The sequence below is a fragment of the Mustelus asterias genome, chromosome 4 (genome assembly GCF_964213995.1).
Source record: "Mustelus asterias chromosome 4, sMusAst1.hap1.1, whole genome shotgun sequence".
Classification (NCBI taxonomy): Eukaryota; Metazoa; Chordata; class Chondrichthyes; order Carcharhiniformes; family Triakidae; genus Mustelus; species Mustelus asterias.
The window spans coordinates 3,203,350-3,224,227 of NC_135804.1; the positions used below are offsets into that span (position 1 = coordinate 3,203,350).

Here is a 20,878-nt window from a genome sequence, read left to right on the forward strand (position 1 = left end):
TGACTCTAAGTTCTGGGTCACCAGTCTGTTACTGTAACCACCAAACTGCTCTACCCACACTGGAATACAGCTGATTATAGGTTAGTGAAGATTTTAAATTCCTTACCCAGTAAAACTTCAAAATCAGGGATGAGGGGCCCCCCAAAGACAAAGGTCAGTTCAGCCCCATGAGGCGCTCGCTTGAATTGGGGTATTCTTCTCTTAAAGAAGCTAGCACGGTGCTGGAATTCATATAAAAACACAGGGTTCCCAGCATCTGGAAAAAGAACATTAGAGAGAGCTACAGAAACCACAGCAAAAAAAATACAATCCATTCACAGAACACCAGCCCAACTTGGAATCCTATTGATCCAAACCCTTCCCACTCACTCCCACTGTACACAATCCCAATGGACCCAAACCCCTTCCCACTCGCTCCCACTATACACAATCCCAATGAACCAAACCCCTTCCCACTCGCTCCCACTATACACAATCCCAGTGGACCCAAACCCCTTCCCACTCGCTCCCACTATACACAATCCCAATGAACCAAACCCCTTCCCACTCGCTCCCACTATACACAAGCCCAATGGACCCAAATCCTTTCCCACTCACTCCCAATGTACACAATTTCAATATAGCCTCATTATTTTCTAATGCTAAAGAGTTGTGTACTTTATGCTCACCTTTGTAGTACTGGGCTGCTCTCAGTGTAGGAACAGCTATAAACACATCACCAAACATGTCGAGATAACGTTCTTTCAGTGTGTCAGGGTCGTGTATGTCATTAAAATATTCATCATAAATCAGCTCTCCATTCTCCTCACCAAACTAATCAGAAAGTTAAATCAGTCTGTGTCCCACAATACAATTTATTGAAATGAAAATACTGGCATATCAACGGCATCCAGAACAGATAATAAAAAAACTCCTTTCAGGACCCGGGTGAGGCCTTGGACCTTGTATCCATATCCTTGAACCTTATAGCCATGACCTTCTGACACAAGGTGGGAGCAATACTGACTGAGCCAGGCATGATGTGGAGATGTGGAGCCAGGCATAGGAGGGCTATTGGGGCCAGTGGAGATTACAGAGCTAGGAAAAGGTTAGGCCTTGGAGGGATTTGGAAAGAAGAATGGAAGTTTCAAAATTGAGGTGATGTTTTACCTGGAGTCAGTGTAGGTCAGTGAGCAGGCGAAGGGCGTTTGGTAGGTGTTTACAGAGGGTTAGGGCAGCTAGGGTATACGGGAGTAGCTGAGTGTAGAGGTAAAAAAGAGATAAATGAGAATTTCAGCAACAGAAGAGCTGAGGCAGGGATGGAGATGTGATGTGACGGAGGGCATAATTAGGGCAAAAATATGTTGAAGGTTCACCTCAGGGCAAAGATGACACCAAGATTGTGCCAATTTGATTCATCCGAGAACAGTATCTGGGATCGGGATAGAGACTGTGTTGAGGGAGCAGACTATTTATTACAGCGAGACTGAAAATAATGGCTTCAGCCTTCCCAATATCTAACTGGGGGAAATTTCTGCTCATGCAGTACGGTGGGGGTGGCACAGTGGTTGGCACTGCTGCCTCACAGCGCCAGGGACCCAAATTCGATTCCCGGCTTGGGTCACTGTCTGTGTGGAGTTTGCACATTCTCCCCGTGTCTGCGTGGGTTTCTTCTGGGTGCTCCGGTTTCCTGCCACATTCTGAAAGACGTGCTGGTTAGGGTGCAGTGACCTGGACAGGTGCCGGAGTGCGGCGACTCGGGGAATTTCACAGTAACTTCATTGCAGTGTTAATGTAAACCTTACTTGTGACGAATAAATAATAAATAAAATAAATAAATTCCACCATCTGCCACGGTGGGATTTGAACCCGTGTCGCGAGCGCTGTGAAGCAGCAGTACGAACCACTGTGCCAGCTTAAGTCCTCGGTCATTAAACCTTTGCTGAAAAGACTTGGACATATATTGAGCTGTATTCATGTCTTATTCAGAGTTTACAAGATTGAATCGGGATGGCAGCAGAGTGTTACAACCAATTCACTCAGGAACACATGGCAAGTCCAAACGTGTTTTGACATTGTGTGACAGAATAATTCAAATAAAATTCACTTACTAGTGGCTTGATATAAGTGTTAATTTTCTCCTTAATTTGTTCTCTGGTTATTCCTGTTTCCCAGTTGGAAGGAATAATTTTCTGTGAAGGAAGAAAGAGTTTAATACTTTCAACGCTTTCCCCGAGGACAGAGGCAACGGCTCAGCAGGGTGGGCTGGGAGGGGGGAGCCACAGAGAAAACAGAGTGCAGCGAGCAATGTCAAATGTGGACCAATGGGTAACAGGTTTATTGTCTTATTCTAAAGACGTAAGGACAAAAATCCAACCTGACAATGCAGTGGAGTACTGAGGGAGTGCCGCACTGTCAGAGGGTCAGTACTGAGGGAGTGCCGCACTGTCAGAGGGTCAGTACTGAGGGAGTGCCGCACTGTCAGAGGGTCAGTACTGAGGGAGTGCTGCATTGTCAGAGGGTCAGTGCTGAGGGAGTGCCGCAGTGTCAGAGGGTCAGTACTGAGGGAGTGCTGCATTGTCAGAGGGTCAGTACTGAGGGAGTGCCGCACTGTCAGAGGGTCAGTACTGAGGGAGTGCCGCACTGTCAGAGGGTCAGTACTGAGGGAGTGCCGCACTGTCAGAGGGTCAGTACTGAGGGAGTGCCGCACTGTCAGAGGGTCAGTACTGAGGGAGTGCCGCACTGTCAGAGGGTCAGTACTGAGGGAGTGCCGCACTGTCAGAGGGTCAGTGCTGAGGGAGTGCCGCACTGTCAGAGGGTCAGTACTGAGGGAGTGCCGCACTGTCAGAGGGTTAGTACTGAGGGAGTGCCGCACTGTCAGAGGGTCAGTACTGAGGGAGTGCCGCACTGTCAGAGGGTCAGTGCTGAGGGAGTGCCGCACTGTCAGAGGGTCAGTACTGAGGGAGTGCCGCACTGTCAGAGGGTCAGTGCTGAGGGAGTGCCGCACTGTCAGAGGGTCAGTACTGAGGGAGTGCTGCACTGTCAGAGGGTCAGTGCTGAGGGAGTGCTGCACTGTCAGAGGGTCAGTACTGAGGGAGTGCTGCACTGTCAGAGGGTCAGTACTGAGGGAGTGCCGCACTGTCAGAGGGTCAGTACTGAGGGAGTGCTTCACTGTCACAGGGTTAGTACTGAGGGAGTGCTGCACTGTCAGAGGGTTAGTACTGAGTGAGTGCCGCACTGTCAGAGGGTCAGTACTGAGGGAGTGCCACACTGTCAGAGGGTCAGTACTGAGGGAGTGCCGCACTGTCAGAGGGTCAGGACTGAGGGAGTGCCACACTGTCAGGGGGTCAGTACTGAGGGAGTGCCGCACTGTCAGAGGGTCAGTACTGAGGGAGTGCCGCACTGTCAGAGGGTCAGTACTGAGGGAGTGCCGCACTGTCAGAGGGTCAGTACTGAGGGAGTGCCGCACTGTCAGAGGGTCAGTACTGAGGGAGTGCCGCACTGTCAGAGGGTTAGTACTGAGGGAGTGCCGCACTGTCAGAGGGTCAGTACTGAGGGAGTGCCGCACTGTCAGAGGGTCAGTACTGGGGGAGTGCCGCACTGTCAGAGGGTCAGTACTGAGGGAGTGCCGCACTGTCAGAGGGTCAGTACTGAGGGAGCGCTGCACTGTCAGAGGGTCAGTACTGAGGGAGTGCCGCACTGTCAGAGGGTTAGTACTGAGGGAGTGCCGCACTGTCAGAGGGTCAGTACTGAGGGAGTGCCGCACTGTCAGAGGGTCAGTACTGAGGGAGTGCCGCACTGTCAGAGGGTCAGTACTGAGGGAGCGCTGCACTGTCAGAGGGTCAGTACTGAGGGAGTGCCGCACTGTCAGAGGGTCAGTGCTGAGGGAGTGCCGCACTGTCAGAGGGTCAGTACTGAGGGAGTGCTGCACTGTCAGAGGGTCAGTGCTGAGGGAGTGCTGCACTGTCAGAGGGTCAGTACTGAGGGAGTGCTGCACTGTCAGAGGGTCAGTACTGAGGGAGTGCCGCACTGTCAGAGGGTCTGTACTGAGGGAGTGCCGCACTGTCGGAGGGTCAGTACTGAGGGAGTGCCGCACTGTCAGAGGGTCAGTGCTGAGGGAGTGCCGCACTGTCAGAGGGTCAGTACTGAGGGAGTGCTGCACTGTCAGAGGGTCAGTACTGAGGGAGTGCTGCACTGTCAGAGGGTCAGTACTGAGGGAGTGCTGCACTGTCAGAGGGTCAGTACTGAGGGAGTGCCGCACTGTCAGAGGGTTAGTACTGAGGGAGTGCTGCACTGTCAGAGGGTCAGTACTGAGGGAGTGCTGCACTGTCAGAGGGTTAGTACTGAGTGAGTGCCGCACTGTCAGAGGGTCAGTACTGAGGGAGTGCCACACTGTCAGAGGATCAGTACTGAGGGAGTGCTGCACTGTCAGAGGGTCAGTACTGAGGGAGTGCCGCACATTCAGAGGGTTAGTACTGAGGGAGTGCCGCACTGTCAGAGGGTCAGTACTGAGGGAGTGCTGCACTGTCAGAGGGTCAGTGCTGAGGGAGTGCTGCACTGTCAGAGGGTCAGTACTGAGGGAGTGCTGCACTGTCAGAGGGTCAGTACTGAGGGAGTGCCGCACTGTCAGAGGGTCTGTACTGAGGGAGTGCCGCACTGTCGGAGGGTCAGTACTGAGGGAGTGCCGCACTGTCAGAGGGTCAGTGCTGAGGGAGTGCCGCACTGTCAGAGGGTCAGTACTGAGGGAGTGCTGCACTGTCAGAGGGTCAGTACTGAGGGAGTGCTGCACTGTCAGAGGGTCAGTACTGAGGGAGTGCTGCACTGTCAGAGGGTCAGTACTGAGGGAGTGCCGCACTGTCAGAGGGTCAGTACTGAGGGAGTGCTTCACTGTCAGAGGGTTAGTACTGAGGGAGTGCTGCACTGTCAGAGGGTCAGTACTGAGGGAGTGCTGCACTGTCAGAGGGTTAGTACTGAGTGAGTGCCGCACTGTCAGAGGGTCAGTACTGAGGGAGTGCCACACTGTCAGAGGATCAGTACTGAGGGAGTGCTGCACTGTCAGAGGGTCAGTACTGAGGGAGTGCCGCACATTCAGAGGGTTAGTACTGAGGGAGTGCCGCACTGTCAGAGGGTCAGTACTGAGGGAGTGCCGCACATTCAGAGAGTTAGTACTGAGGGAGTGCCGCACTGTCAGAGGGTCAGTACTGAGGGAGTGCTGCACTGTCAGAGGGTTAGTACTGAGGGAGTGCCGCACTGTCAGAGGGTCAGTACTGAAGGAGTGCTGCACTGTCAGAGGGTCAGTACTGAGGGAGTGCCGCACTGTCAGAGGGTTAGTACTGAGGGAGTGCCGCACTGTCAGAGGGTCAGTACTGGGGGAGTGCCGCAGTGTCAGAGGGTCAGTCCTGAGGGAGTGCCGCACTATCAGAGGGTCAGTACTGAGGGAGCGCTGCACTGTCAGAGGGTCAGTACTGAGGGAGTGTCGCACTGTCAGAGGGTTAGTACTGAGGGAGTGCCGCACTGTCAGAGGGTCAGTACTGAGGGAGTGCCGCACTGTCAGAGGGTCAGTGCTGAGGGAGTGCCGCACTGTCAGAGGGTCAGTACTGAGGGAGTGCTGCACTGTCAGAGGGTCAGTGCTGAGGGAGTGCTGCACTGTCAGAGGGTCAGTACTGAGGGAGTGCTGCACTGTCAGAGGGTCAGTACTGAGGGAGTGCCGCACTGTCAGAGGGTCAGTACTGAGGGAGTGCTGCACTGTCAGAGGGTCAGTACTGAGGGAGTGCCGCACTGTCAGAGGGTTAGTACTGAGGGAGTGCCACACTGTCAGAGGGTCAGTACTGAGGGAGTGCCGCACTGTCAGAGGGTCAGTCCTGAGGGAGTGCTTCACTGTCAGAGGGTTAGTACTGAGGGAGTGCTGCACTGTCAGAGGGTTAGTACTGAGTGAGTGCCGCACTGTCAGAGGGTCAGTACTGAGGGAGTGCCACACTGTCAGAGGGTCAGTACTGAGGGAGTGCCGCACTGTCAGAGGGTCAGGACTGAGGGAGTGCCACACTGTCAGAGGGTCAGTACTGAGGGAGTGCCGCACTGTCAGAGGGTCAGTACTGAGGGAGTGCCGCACTGTCAGAGGGTCAGTACTGAGGGAGTGCCGCACTGTCAGAGGGTCAGTACTGAGGGAGTGCCGCACTGTCAGAGGGTCAGTACTGAGGGAGTGCCGCACTGTCAGAGGGTCTGTACTGAGGGAGTGCCGCACTGTCGGAGGGTCAGTACTGAGGGAGTGCCGCACTGTCAGAGGGTCAGTGCTGAGGGAGTGCCGCACTGTCAGAGGGTCAGTACTGAGGGAGTGCTGCACTGTCAGAGGGTCAGTACTGAGGGAGTGCTGCACTGTCAGAGGGTCAGTACTGAGGGAGTGCTGCACTGTCAGAGGGTCAGTACTGAGGGAGTGCCGCACTGTCAGAGGGTCAGTACTGAGGGAGTGCTTCACTGTCAGAGGGTTAGTACTGAGGGAGTGCTGCACTGTCAGAGGGTTAGTACTGAGTGAGTGCCGCACTGTCAGAGGGTCAGTACTGAGGGAGTGCCACACTGTCAGAGGGTCAGTACTGAGGGAGTGCCGCACTGTCAGAGGGTCAGTGCTGAGGGAGTGCTGCACTGTCAGAGGGTCAGTACTGAGGGAGTGCCGCACTGTCAGAGGGTCAGGACTGAGGGAGTGCCACACTGTCAGAGGGTCAGTACTGAGGGAGTGCCGCACTGTCAGAGGGTCAGTACTGAGGGAGTGCCGCACTGTCAGAGGGTCAGTACTGAGGGAGTGCCGCACTGTCAGAGGGTCAGTACTGAGGGAGTGCCGCACTGTCAGAGGTTCAGGACTGAGGGAGTGCCGCACTGTCAGAGGGTCAGTACTGAGGGAGCGCCGCACTATCGGAGGGTCAGTACTGAGGGAGTGCCGCACTGTCAGAGGGTCAGTGCTGAGGGAGTGCCGCACTGTCAGAGGGTCAGTGCTGAGGGAGTGCTGCACTGTCAGAGGGTCAGTGCTGAGGGAGTGCTGCACTGTCAGAGGGTCAGTACTGAGGGAGTGCTGCACTGTCAGAGGGTCAGTACTGAGGGAGTGCTGCACTGTCAGAGGGTCAGTACTGAGGGAGTGCTGCACTGTCAGAGGGTCAGTACTGAGGGAGTGCCGCACTGTCAGAGGGTCAGTACTGAGGGAGTGCTTCACTGTCAGAGGGTTAGTACTGAGTGAGTGCCGCACTGTCAGAGGGTCAGTACTGAGGGAGTGCCACACTGTCAGAGGGTCAGTACTGAGGGAGTGCTGCACTGTCAGAGGGTCAGTGCTGAGGGAGTGCTGCACTGTCAGAGGGTCAGTACTGAGGGAGTGCTGCACTGTCAGAGGGTCAGTACTGAGGGAGTGCTGCACTGTCAGAGGGTCAGTACTGAGGGAGTGCTGCACTGTCAGAGGGTCAGTACTGAGGGAGTGCTGCACTGTCAGAGGGTCAGTACTGAGGGAGTGCTGCACTGTCAGAGGGTCAGTACTGAGGGAGTGCCGCACTGTCAGAGGGTCAGTACTGAGGGAGTGCTTCACTGTCAGAGGGTTAGTACTGAGTGAGTGCCGCACTGTCAGAGGGTCAGTACTGAGGGAGTGCCACACTGTCAGAGGGTCAGTACTGAGGGAGTGCTGCACTGTCAGAGGGTCAGTGCTGAGGGAGTGCTGCACTGTCAGAGGGTCAGTACTGAGGGAGTGCTGCACTGTCAGAGGGTCAGTACTGAGGGAGTGCTGCACTGTCAGAGGGTCAGTACTGAGGGAGTGCTGCACTGTCAGAGGGTCAGTACTGAGGGAGTGCCGCACTGTCAGAGGGTCAGTACTGAGGGAGTGCTTCACTGTCAGAGGGTTAGTACTGAGTGAGTGCCGCACTGTCAAAAGGTCAGTACTGAGGGAGTGCCACACTGTCAGAGGGGCAGTACTGAGGGAGTGCCGCACTGTCAGAGGCTCAGTGCTGAGGGAGTGCTGCACTGTCAGAGGGTCAGTACTGAGGGAGTGCTGCACTGTCAGAGGGTCAGTACTGAGGGAGTGCCGCACATTCAGAGGGTTAGTACTGAGGGAGTGCCGCACTGTCAGAGGGTCAGTACTGAGGGAGTGCTGCACTGTCAGAGGGTTAGTACTGAGGGAGTGCCGCACTGTCAGAGGGTCAGTACTGAGGGAGTGCCGCACTGTCAGAGGGTCAGTACTGAGGGAGTGCTGCACTGTCAGAGGGTTAGTACTGAGGGAGTGCCGCACTGTCAGAGGGTCAGTACTGAGGGAGTGCCACACTGTCAGAGGGTCAGTACTGAGGGAGTGCCGCACTGTCAGAGGGTCAGTGCTGAGGGAGTGCTGCACTGTCAGAGGGTCAGTGCTGAGGGAGTGCTGCACTGTCAGAGGGTCAGTACTGAGGGAGTGCTGCACTGTCAGAGGGTCAGTACTGAGGGAGTGCCGCACTGTCAGAGGGTCAGTACTGAGGGAGTGCTTCACTGTCAGAGGGTTCGTCCTGAGGGAGTGCTGCACTGTCAGAGGGTCAGTGCTGAGGGAGTGCTGCACTGTCAGAGGGTCAGTGCTGAGGGAGTGCTGCACTGTCAGAGGGTCAGTACTGAGGGAGTGCTGCACTGTCAGAGGGTCAGTACTGAGGGAGTGCCGCACATTCAGAGAGTTAGTACTGAGGGAGTGCCGCACTGTCAGAGGGTCAGTACTGAGGGAGTGCCGCACATTCAGAGGGTTAGTACTGAGGGAGTGCCGCACTGTCAGAGGGTCAGTACTGAGGGAGTGCTGCACTGTCAGAGGGTTAGTACTGAGGGAGTGCCGCACTGTCAGAGGGTCAGTACTGAGGGAGTGCTGCACTGTCAGAGGGTCAGTACTGAGGGAGTGCTGCATTGTCAAAGGGTCAGTACTGAGGGAGTGCTGCACTGTCAGAGGGTCAGTGCTGAGGGAGTGCTGCACTGTCAGAGGGTCAGTACTGAGGGAGTGCTGCACTGTCAGAGGGTCAGTACTGAGGGAGTGCCGCACTGTCAGAGGGTCAGTACTGAGGGAGTGCTTCACTGTCAGAGGGTTCGTCCTGAGGGAGTGCTGCACTGTCAGAGGGTCAGTGCTGAGGGAGTGCTGCACTGTCAGAGGGTCAGTGCTGAGGGAGTGCTGCACTGTCAGAGGGTCAGTACTGAGGGAGTGCTGCACTGTCAGAGGGTCAGTACTGAGGGAGTGCCGCACATTCAGAGAGTTAGTACTGAGGGAGTGCCGCACTGTCAGAGGGTCAGTACTGAGGGAGTGCCGCACATTCAGAGGGTTAGTACTGAGGGAGTGCCGCACTGTCAGAGGGTCAGTACTGAGGGAGTGCTGCACTGTCAGAGGGTTAGTACTGAGGGAGTGCCGCACTGTCAGAGGGTCAGTACTGAGGGAGTGCTGCACTGTCAGAGGGTCAGTACTGAGGGAGTGCTGCATTGTCAAAGGGTCAGTACTGAGGGAGTGCTGCACTGTCAGAGGGTCAGTACTGAGGGAGTGCCGCACCGTCAAAGGGTCAGTGCTGAGGGAGTGCTGCACTGTCAGAGGGTCAGTACTGAAGGAGTGCTGCACTGTCAGAGGGTCAGTGCTGAGGGAGTGCTGCACTGTCAGAGGGTCAGTACTGAGGGAGTGCCGCACAGTCAGAGGGTCAGTACTGAGGGAGTGCTGCACGGTCAGAGGGTCTGTACTGAGGGAGTGCTGCACTGTCAGAGGGTCAGTACTGAGGGAGTGATGCACTGTCAGAGGGTTAGTACTGAGGGAGTGCCGCACTGTCAGCGGGTCAGTGCTGATGGAGCGCCGCACTGTTAGAGGGTCAGTACTGAGGGAGTGCCCACACTGTCAGAGGGTCAGTACTGAGGGAGTGCTGCACTCTCAGAGGGTCAGTCCTGAGGGAGTGCTGCACTGTCAGAGGGTCAGTGCTGAGGGAGTGCCACACTGTCAGAGGGTCAGTACTGAGGGAGTGCCGCACTGTCAGAGGGTCAGTACTGAGTGAGTGCCCGCACTGTCAGAGGGTCAGTACTGAGGGAGTGCCACACTGTCAGAGGGTCAGTGCTGAGGGAGTGCTGCACTCTCAGAGGGTCAGTACTGAGGGAGTGCAGCACTCCCTCAGCACTGACCCTCTGACAGTGCGGCACTCCCTCAGTACTGACCCTCTGACAGTGCGGCACTCCCTCAGTACTGACCCTCTGACAGTGCGGCACTCCCACAGTACTGACCCTCCAATTGTGCGGCACTCCCTCAGTACTGACCCTCTGACAGTGCGGCACTCCCTCAGTACTGACCCTCTGACAGTGTGGCACTCCCTCAGTACTGACCCTCTGACAGTGCGGCACTCCCTCAGTACTGACCCTCTGACAGTGCGGCACGCACTGTCAGAGGGTCAGTACTGAGGGAGTGCCGCACTGTCAGAGGGTCAGTACTGAGGGAGTGCCACACTGTCAGAGGGTCAGTACTGAGGGAGTGCCGCACTGTCAGAGGGTCAGTACTGAGGGAGTGCCGCACAATTGGAGGGTCAGTACTGTGGGAGTGCCGCACTGTCAGAGGGTCAGTACTGAGGGAGTGCCGCACTGTCAGAGGGTCAGTACTGAGGGAGTGCCGCACTGTCAGAGGGTCAGTACTGAGGGAGTGCCGCACTGTCAGAGGGTCAGTACTGAGGGAGTGCCGCACTGTCAGAGGGTCAGTACTGAGGGAGTGCCGTACTGTCAGAGGGTCAGTACTGAGGGAGTGCCACACTGTCAGAGGGTCAGTACTGAGGGAATGCTGCACTGTCAGAGGGTCAGTACTGAGGGAGTGCCGCACTGTCAGAGGGTCAGTACTGAGGGAGTGCTGCACTTACAGAGTTTCCCTGGGACAAATGAGAAATTAAAATGGGGCATCTATCTCCCTCTCACCTGAAAGTAATAGAACCCTTCGCATTATTTCGAACATGAGCAGGGATGATGATCTGGTGAAGATCTATCCCGGCAACCAACATACTGATGATAATGTCACATTGAATTTTAGTTCCACTAACTGCCATGGTGGGAATTAGAACAAAGAACAAAGAACAATACAGCACAGGAACAGGCCCTTCGGCCCTCCAAGCCCGCGCCGCTCCCTGGTCCAGGATTGAATCCTGAAGCCAGGATCCCCGCCCAATTTTCCAGCCTATCTACATACTAATATCCTATCCACCGAGCTGTCCCTCACAGCTACGATGCTTTGTTCATCACAACCTAAAATTGAACACATGTTGCCAGAGGGTTAAGCCTCAGGATTATTATCCTCATGACATTACCACGACACCACCATGACCTCCAAAATCCATCCCTCTGTCAACATTGTTTCCTGTTCCCAACTAAACTGGAAAATTTGCTTCCAATTTCCATCAATCTCTCATCCATCTCTGGAAATTGAAAAAGGGAGAGCAGAAATCTATCTCCACCAAAACAATTATAAACCCGCTGACTCTGTTATCTTACGTAAACTTCCCTGGTCCCCCATGCTGACTCTAAAGAAAGCCCACAACGCCTCTACTTCCTCAGAAGACTAAGGACATTTGAGATTCTGCTACAACTCTTACCAACTTTTACAGGTGCACCATAGAAAGCATTCTTTCTGGTTGTATCACAGCTCGGTATGGCTCCGGCTCTGACCAAAACCGCAAGAAACTACAAAGAGTCATGAATGTAGCCCAATCCATCACACAAACCAGCCTCCCATCCATTGACTCTGTCTACACTTCCTGCTGCCTCAGAAAAGCAGCCAACATAGTCAAGGACCCCACACACCCCGGACATTCTCTCTTCCACCTTCTTCCTTCGGGAAAAAGATACAAAAGTCTGAGGTCACGTACCAACCAACTCAAGAACAGCTTCTTCCCTGCTGCTGTCAGACTTTTGAATGGACCTACCTCGCATTAAGCTGATCTTTCTCTACACCCGAGCTATGATGTAACACTACATTCTGCAGTCTCTCATTTCCTTCTCTATGAACATAACTATAGGGTTCGTGGTGGGAGATACAGGACGGATATCAGAGGTAGGTTCTTTACGCAGAGAGTGGTTGGGGTGTGGAATGGACTGCCTGCAGTGATAGTGGAGTCAGACACTTTAGAAACATTTAAGCGGTTATTGGATAGGCACATGGAGCACACCAGGATGATAGGGAGTGGGATAGCTTGATCTTGGTTTCAGATAAAGCTCGGCACAACATCGTGGGCCGAAGGGCCTGTTCTGTGCTGTACTGTTCTATGTTCTATGTTCTATGAACGGTATGCTTTGTCTGTACAGCCCGCAGGAAACAATATTTTTCACTGTATGTTAATACATGTGACAATATTAAATCAAATCAAATGAAATGTTAATTCTCTCTCTCTTCCTCCACAGTCACTGGCTGATCTGCTGAGTATCTCCAGGATTACCTGCCCTTATTCCATGTTTCCAGCATCTGCAGTATTTTGCATTTGGGAATGTCGGGATGGTGGAGTTTATAGTTAAAAAAGGCAGGAAGCAGAGTTTCTGCAGCAGATGAGTTTAAGCTGGGGGAAGATGTGACAGTCGTGGATGCAAATCTTTTTTCCAGTGGAGAGGGGATGAGGCTCAGGGTTAGACAGCATCCAACTTTGCCGCCAGTCTATCACCTTGAGTTAATTGAGAGTTTTTGTCCATTAAGCACCAGGTTGATTTTACCTCTGGGTGGACAAGACTCGCTACTGCCTCTTCTGTGGTCACTCCGATCAGGTATGGGATTTTCTGGAACATTCCATTCTGGAACATGCTCTGGGGATCATCAGGAAGAAAGTGTCCATCAACAATAAGAGCAGGAATTAACTGGTAGAGTTCGTTCTGAAACAATAATCAGTGGGGGAAGAAAATGTTAAGACAGTTAGAAACTGCATCTTCACAACCTCAGAACATCCCAAAGCCCCTTACAACCAGTAATGTACTTTATAAAGTGTGCATAGCAAGATCCCGCAAACAGCACACTGGGTAGAAATTCACTGCTCTTTCCAAAATTATGTCATGGGATCTTTTATGTCCACTTGAGAGCAGTTAAATGAAGCCTTGCTTTCACATCACATCAACAAAAAGAAACACTTCCAACAACACGACACCCAGTCCTGCATTTGTACTCATGTTTCCAGAGTGGGATTTGAACTTTTAATCTTCTGGTGCAGGACTTTGAGTATTACCCGCTTACATTAGGACCAATCCTATTCTTACGTTTCTCTGTACATTAGGACACTAAGCACAAGAATAAAAAAGTCTGTCTCCAATTGTACGGGATTTTGGTGAGACTACCCCTTGTGTGTCAATTCTGGTGCTGATATTTACAGAAGGGTGCACTCGCATTGGAGGCTGTACAGTGAAGCTTCACTGAATTGGGTCCTGGGATGAAGGGGTCGACCTGTGACGAGAGGCTGAGTAAATTCGGTCTATATTCTCTGGAATTTGTCTGGATGAGAGGCGATCTCATTGCAACATTCAGCATCCTGAAAGTTTCAAACAACAACAATCCCAAGTGCTTGATGGGAAATGAGAACAAAACGACACTCATTTCAACAAGGAGATGGAGTGTTAGCGTGTAATTATACCATGAGTGAGAATTGGGAACCAGCCATCATTTTAGCAAAAACAGGTCTAATTTCTTACACAGTTCAAATTGAAGATGAATTAGTTTGGTGGCACCGTGCTGACTAATTGTTGTCATCTCAAAATGATTACTCAGAACCATCTCTAGAAGTGCCAACCTCCTTCGTCCCAAGAGTTCTGAATATCTGAGTTTCCTGACGATTGTGTCGATGCTACTATACCATTTGAGAATGATGCAGAATTAGTTCAAGGGAAGAAGTGTCCACTGATGTTCCAAATCATACTTCTCGGGTCAAGGACAGCAAACTCAGAATGTCGTATACAAACAAAGAGGAATAAACATCCTCCGGATTGACTTTCTTATTGACTGTGTAAATTGATTAATGGTGCATAGTACTGTGTCTAGAGTATTATCGACCCTATGTACAGCATCATAGTCAGTGTATTGTAATGACCACAGAAGTAAAAGAGGAGGAATGGTATATATTTAAGTGGTTGTTGATTGCTTTAAGAGCTGATCACATGATTTGATGTCATTAGGGTGTTGCCACAGGCTGCTGTTTTACTTTCGGTTTGTGTTCTGGACAGGCAAGAGTTCCTTCAGTAAACCTGAGGATTGGGAGCAGTTTAGAATTCAGTAAAGGAGGACCAAGGGACTGATTAAGAAGGGGAAGCCTACAGGGAACCTTCATAGCGATACAATTCGAGTACAGGAGCAGGGATGTCTTGATGCAAGTGTACAGGGCCTTGGTGAGGCCACACTTGGAATATTGTGTGCAGCTTTGGTCTCCTTATCAGAGGAAGGATGTTCTTGCTCTGGCAGGAATGCAGAGAAGGTTTACCAGGCTGATCCCTGGGATGGCGGGACTGAAGTATGAAGAGAGATTGAGTCAGTTCGGATTGTATTCGCTGGAGTTCAGAAGGATGAGGGGGGACCTCATAGAAAGGTATAAAATTCTAACAGGAGTAGACAGGATAGATGCAGGAAGGATGTTTCTGCATGTGGGGGTGTCCAGAACCAGGGGTCACAGTCTGAGGATACAGGATAGACAGTTTAGGACAGAGATGAGGGGAAATGTCTTCAGTAAGAAGTTTAACAACACCAGGTTAAAGTCCAACAGGTTTATTTGGTAGCAAAAGCCACACAAGCTTTCGGAGCTCCAAGCCCCTTCTTCAGGTGAGTGGGAATTCTGTTCACAAACAGAGCATATAAAGACCTGGACCTGGACCAACCTGGACCTGCAGAGTTTCACTGGCTGTCTTGTCTGGAGACAATACACATCTTTTTAGCCTGTCTTGATGCTCTCTCCACTCACGTTGTTTTGTTTCTTAAAGACTTGATTAGCTGTAAGTATTCGCATTCCAACCATTATTCATGTAAATTGAGTCTGTGTCTTTATATGCCCTGTTTGTGAACAGAATTCCCACTCACCTGAAGAAGGGGCTTGGAGCTCCGAAAGCTTGTGTGGCTTTTGCTACCAAATTTGGGATTGTTTTCGCTGGAAAGGCGGCGGCTAAGAGGGGATCTTATTGAAACATATAAGATGATTAGAGGTTTAGATAGGGTGGATAGTGATAGCCTTTTTCCTCTGATGGAGAAATCCAGCACGAGGGGGCATGGCTTTAAATTGAGGGGGGGTAGTTATAGAACCGATGTCAGGGGTAGGTTCTTTACCCAGAGGGTGGTGAGGGATTGGAATGCCCTGCCAGCATCAGTAGTAAATGCGCCTAGTTTGGGGGCGTTTAAGAGATCCGTAGATAGGCTCATGGACGAAAAGAAATTGGTTTAGGTTGGAGGGTCACAGTTTTTTTTTTTAACTGGTCGGTGCAACATCGTGGGCCGAAGGGCCTGTTCTGCGCTGTAATGTTCTATGTTCTATGTTCTAAATAAACCTGTTGGACTTTAACCTGGTGTTGTTAAACTTCTTACTGTGTTTACCCCAGTCCAATGCCGGCATCTCCACATTGAAATTTCTTCAGCCAGAGAGTGGTGAGCCTGTAGAATTCATTACCACAGAAAGCAGTTGAGGCCAAAACATTGAATGTTTTCAAGAAGCAGTTAGATATAGCACTTGGGGCGAATAGAATTAAAGGTTATGGGGAGAAAGCAGGATTAGGCTATTGAGTTGGATGGTCAGCCATGATCATAATGAATGGTGGAGCAGGCTCGAAGGGCCGAATGGCCTCCTCCGGCTCCTATCTTTCTAAGTTTCTATCTAAGGAAGGATTAACTGACCATAGAGGGAGTGAAGCTGAGAATCCAGCAGGCTCATTTCTGGGATGGCGGGATTATTTTATGAGGAGAGATTGAGGAAACTGGACCTGTAGAGTTTTGAAGCATGAGAGGCGATCTCATTGAAAATTACAAAATTCTCCCAGGGCGTGACGGGGTAGATATGGGTAGTGTGTTTCCCCTCGCTGGTGAGTCTAGAACCAGGGGACAGTCTCAGAATAAGGAGCAGGCCATTAAAGACTGAGATGAAGAGATGATGTCTTCACTCAGAGGGTGGTGAATCTTTGGAATTCTCTGCCCCAGAGGCTGTGGAAGCTCAGTCATTGAGCTTGTTCAAGACAGAAATTCATAGATTTCTGAAGTCGAATTATATCAGGGGTACTGCGGAAAATAAAGTTTTAAGGTTTACTTATTAGTCACAAGTAAGGCTTACATTAACACTGCAATGAAGTTACTGTAAATTCCCCTAGTCGCCACATTCCGGCGCCTGTTCGGGTCAATGCACCGAACTAGCACGTTTTTCAGAATGGAGGAGGAAACTGGAGCACCCGGAGGAAACCCACGCAGACACGGGGAGAACGTGCAGACTCTGCACAGACAGTGACCCAAAATGGCGAGAGAAGTAGATGATCAGCCATGATCTGTTTGAATGACGGAGCAGGTTCGATGGGCTGAATGGCCTATTCCTATTCCTATACTAGAACTAGAACTAGAGGTCACAGCCTCAAAATAAAGGGGGGTCAGTTTAGGACAGAGTTGAGGAGGAACTTCTTCTCTCAGAGGGTGGTGAATCTCTGGAATTCTCTGCCCACTGAAGTGGTGGAGGCTACCTCGTTGAATATGTTTAAATCATGGATAGATGGATTCCTGATCGGTAAGGGAATTAGGGGTTATAGGGATCAGGCGGGTAAGTGAAACTGATCCACTTCAGATCAGCCATGATCTTGTTGAATGGCGGGGCAGGCTCGAGGGGCTAGATGGCCTACTCCTGCTCCTAGTTCTTATGTTCTTATATTCCTGCGCAGTCATTGTCCTAATGCTAGCAAGTGCAGTGTCAACTCTATGTGCACAGCACGATCCCATAAACATTAGTGAAATAAATGGCCAGTGGATCTGTCTTTAGTGATGATGGTTGAGGGATGAATGTTGGCTGGGACACAGGGCGGAACCTCCTGCTCTTCTTCCAATATATTCATTTAACATCTCGTTCAAACAGACTGACAGAGCCTCGATTAACATCTCCTGTGAGAGACAGGTAGGAATGAAACCGCCCTCTTACTGTTGGAAGGAAAGAAGAATTGCTCAAGTACCTTCCAGCTCACATGATCAAACTAAAATAAATCTGTGTATCTTTTTTAAAGAAACGCACCAGACTGTTGGTGATTTGGGCCATCTCCTCTTCGGTCTTGTTCCTGAGGCAGTGTAGCAGAGGCTGCGGCCGTGTGTCATTGCATCCTGCTATCGACGCAGCTTCCTGGAACCGGAAAGAGAGACGTCACATGTAAGAACATTCATGTTCTTCCCAATGTTCTCCAGGCATTGTCTCATCTGGATAACCTGTGTCAAACTCCTATTTATCGACTACAGCTCAGCCTTCAACATCATTATTCCCATGAAACTCATCTCCAAACTCCGTGGCCTGGGCCTCGGCTCCTCCCTCTGCAACTGGATCCTGAGCTTCCTAACCCACAGACCACAATCAGTAAGGATAGGCAACAACACCTCCTCCACGATCATCTTCAATAATGGTGCCCCACAAGGCTGTGTTCTCAGCCCCCTACTATACTCCTTATACACCGATGACTGTGTGGACAAATTCCCCTCCAACGCAATTTTCAAGTTTGCTGATGACACCACCGTAGTGGGTCGGATCTCAAACAATGACGAGACAGAGTACAGGAATGAGATAGAGAATCTGGTGAACTGGTGCGGCAACAATAATCTCTCTCAATGTCAACAAAAGGAGATAGTCATCGACTTCAGGAAGCATAGTGGAGAACATGCCCCTGTCAACATCAACGGGGATGAAGTGGAAATATTCGAGAGCTTCATGTTTCTAGGTGTCCAGATCACCAACAGCCTGTCCTGGTCGCCCCATGCCGAATCTATTGTTAAGGAAGCCCCACCATGGCCTCTACTTTCTCCAAAAGCAAAGGAAATTTGGCATGTCAGCTACGACTCTCACCAACTTTTACAGATGCACCATAGAAAGCATTCTTTCTGGTTGTATCACAGTTTGGTATGGCTCCTGCTCTGCCCAAGACCGCAAGGAACTGCAAAGAGTCGTGAACGAAGCCCAGTCCATCATTCAAACCAGCCTCCCATCCATTGACTCTGTCTACACTTCCCGCTGCCTCGGCAAAGCAGCCAGCGTAATTAAGGACCCCACGCACCCCGGACATTCTCTCTTCCAACTTCTTCCGTCAGGAAAAAGATACAAAAGTCTGAGGTCACGAATCAGCCGACTCAAGAACAGCTTCTTCCCTGCTGCCATCAGACTTTTGAATGGACCTACCTCGCATTAAGTTGATCTTTCTCTACACCCTAACTATGACTGTAACACCACATTCTGCACCCTCTCATTTCCTTCTCTATGAACAGTATGCTTTGTCTGTATAGTGTGCAAAAAACAATACTTTTCACTGTATCCCAATACATATAACAATAATAAATCAAATTAAATCTCTCCATTGAAAAGAAGCTACATTTATGTAGCCACTTTTTAGTGTGCTCATACGTCTCAATGTTTTTCAGCCAATAAAATGCTTTTGAAACATAGTCACTGTTGTTTGGTTGGAAATCACAGCTATCGATTTGTGCACAGCAAGCTCCCACTATCAGCAGTGACCTACATCATAGAATCACAACACCCAATAGAGGTTACCAGGCCTATCCTCTTTTTAAATTTTTTTTTTAATCAGTCCAAATCTTTAGCCCTGGAAATTAACATCTTTTCCAGATTTATATGGAATTCCTTTGTAAGTATAGTAACAATTTGCCTCTTTCACCGATTGTGATCGGAAGCCCCATGGTGCTTTGGTAGCATCATTAACTCTGCTGGGACTAGTTGGCTTTGGAAGGAGCACCCATGACGTAGTTTAACAGCCTGATAATGAGTCAGGAATCCTGCTACCACCTCCCCACTATTCCCCAAAGGGAAAGCTGTGTTTTCCAGATGCTAACAACTCACTGCGTAAACATGTTTTCACCTGAGCTTCATTTGTCTATTCTCTTCAACCTGTATCCCTCTGGTTACTGACTCTCCTACCAGTGCAGACAATATCTCCTCATTTACTTTATCCAAACCCTCATAGAGTCATAGAGGTTTACAGCATGGAAACAGGCCCTTCAGCCCAACTTGTCCATGCTGCCCAGTTTTTACCACTAAGCTAATCTTAGGGGAGAGATACAAAAGTGTCCAGAGGGGCAATTTTTTCACACAGAAGGTGGTGAGTGTCTGGAACAAGCTGCCAGAGGTAGTAGTAGAGGCGGGTACAATTTTGTCTTTTAAAAAACATTTAGACAGTTACATGGGTACGATGGGTATAGAGGGATATGGGCCAAATGCAGGCAATTGGGATTAGCTTAGGGGTTTAAAAAAAAGAGCGGCATGGACAAGTTGGGCCGAAGGGCCTGTTTCCATGCTGTAAACCTCTATGACTCTATGACTCTATAGACAAAGTCATTAGGTTAAAAACATTCAAACATGTAACAATGATATAACAAGAAGAATAGGCAAATAAATTCAGCGGGATATTAAAAGAAGGGTAATGGTGAATTAAAATCATCGGGAGATAACAAATTAACACCGCATGCTTACATTACAGGCACTGATGTAGACAAAAATGTCACTTAAGACCCAAGCAATGGAATGTAGCGTTATATCTCTAAAGAGAGAGAAACTGGTTGGGGAACGTAGAATAAGAGGGAATAGTCCAAAAATTAGAGGCAGACTTTTCCAAAGGGTTTGGGATTGATGTTAAATCAATTATTGATTTTAAATCTGAGAATGATAATTTTTTTGTTCATCAAAGTCATGAAGGAATATCGAGCAATGGCGTATGTACAGTGTCAGGACATGGATAGCCATGGTTTCATTGTACAGTGGAATTGGCTTGAGGGGTTAAATGGACTTCCTCTGTCCCCATCTGTTTTTGGTGTTGAAAGGTTGACCAGGACATGAGGGAGAGCTCCATTGCATGTCATAGCTTTGAAGGAAATGATTTGATGCTTCATCCAAAAGCTAGCACCTTTGACAGTGCAGCACTCCCTCAGTGCAGCAATGGAGATATCAAATTAGATTAGGTTATCAGGTTCTTGGAGTTGGATTTGACCTCACAAATCCAATCAGAGGTAAGTGTGTTATCACTTAGCCACTGGGATTAAGATCCAGATAGCAAGACAAGTGATAGCTGTGGCTCCGTCAATAGCACCCTTGTCTCCAAGTCAGAAGGTTGAGAGCCAAGTCACTCCAGAGACATGAGTACCAAATCCAGGCTGACACTCCATGAGTACTGAGGGAGTGCTGTACTCAAAGATGCAAAACCAAGGCCCTATTTGCCCTCTGGGGTGGATGTAAATAATCCCAGTGCACTATTCTGAAGAGGAGGAGGGGAGTTCTTCCCAATATCCTGACCACAGAGGCTGATTATCACAACAAACATATGTTGAACAGATCCTGCACTGAGCATGCTCAATAAACACACAGTTGGATTTGACCTGAGGCTTCAAAGGTGAAAGGTCAATGTTTGAATCACCACAGGGTGTGGTCCTCATTAAACAAACCCGTTGTAAGGCGTCCCTCCCAGTTGGGTTTGAATGAACTCACGTGAGCCAGCTGTGTTGCAGATGGAGGCAGCAATCCCGGCATCAGAGCGCTCCCACTTTGCAGTATTGCCTTGTGGAACAGACCAACGGACAGAGGAGATAAAGTCTGGAATACAACCATGGAAAAGGTGATTTAGTGCACGATAAAACAGATTCAGAATAAGTTTCCTGAGAGAATTTGTTTACTGGTCAGCTGTGCTCTTAACTCATCTGGCATAGTGCCCAATTACCCTTGGGAATGTTGCTACAGGAAATGGGAATGAA

At 50.3% G+C, this 20,878-nt stretch overlaps 1 protein-coding gene across 1 annotated transcript in view; it reads right to left on the reverse strand.

The window, feature by feature from the left end:
* Positions 1-20,878, reverse strand: part of ces2b (carboxylesterase 2b) — a 108,734-nt gene that overhangs the window by 6,668 nt on the left and 81,188 nt on the right. Inside the window, exons 19-24 of the mRNA XM_078210446.1 lie at positions 20,616-20,720; positions 17,157-17,261; positions 12,652-12,807; positions 2,091-2,171; positions 669-813; positions 107-256 (exon numbers count right to left, since the gene is read on the reverse strand). Of these exons, the coding sequence (XP_078066572.1) occupies positions 107-256; positions 669-813; positions 2,091-2,171; positions 12,652-12,807; positions 17,157-17,261; positions 20,616-20,720 (742 nt within the window). The remainder of the gene's footprint in view (positions 1-106; positions 257-668; positions 814-2,090; positions 2,172-12,651; positions 12,808-17,156; positions 17,262-20,615; positions 20,721-20,878) is intronic.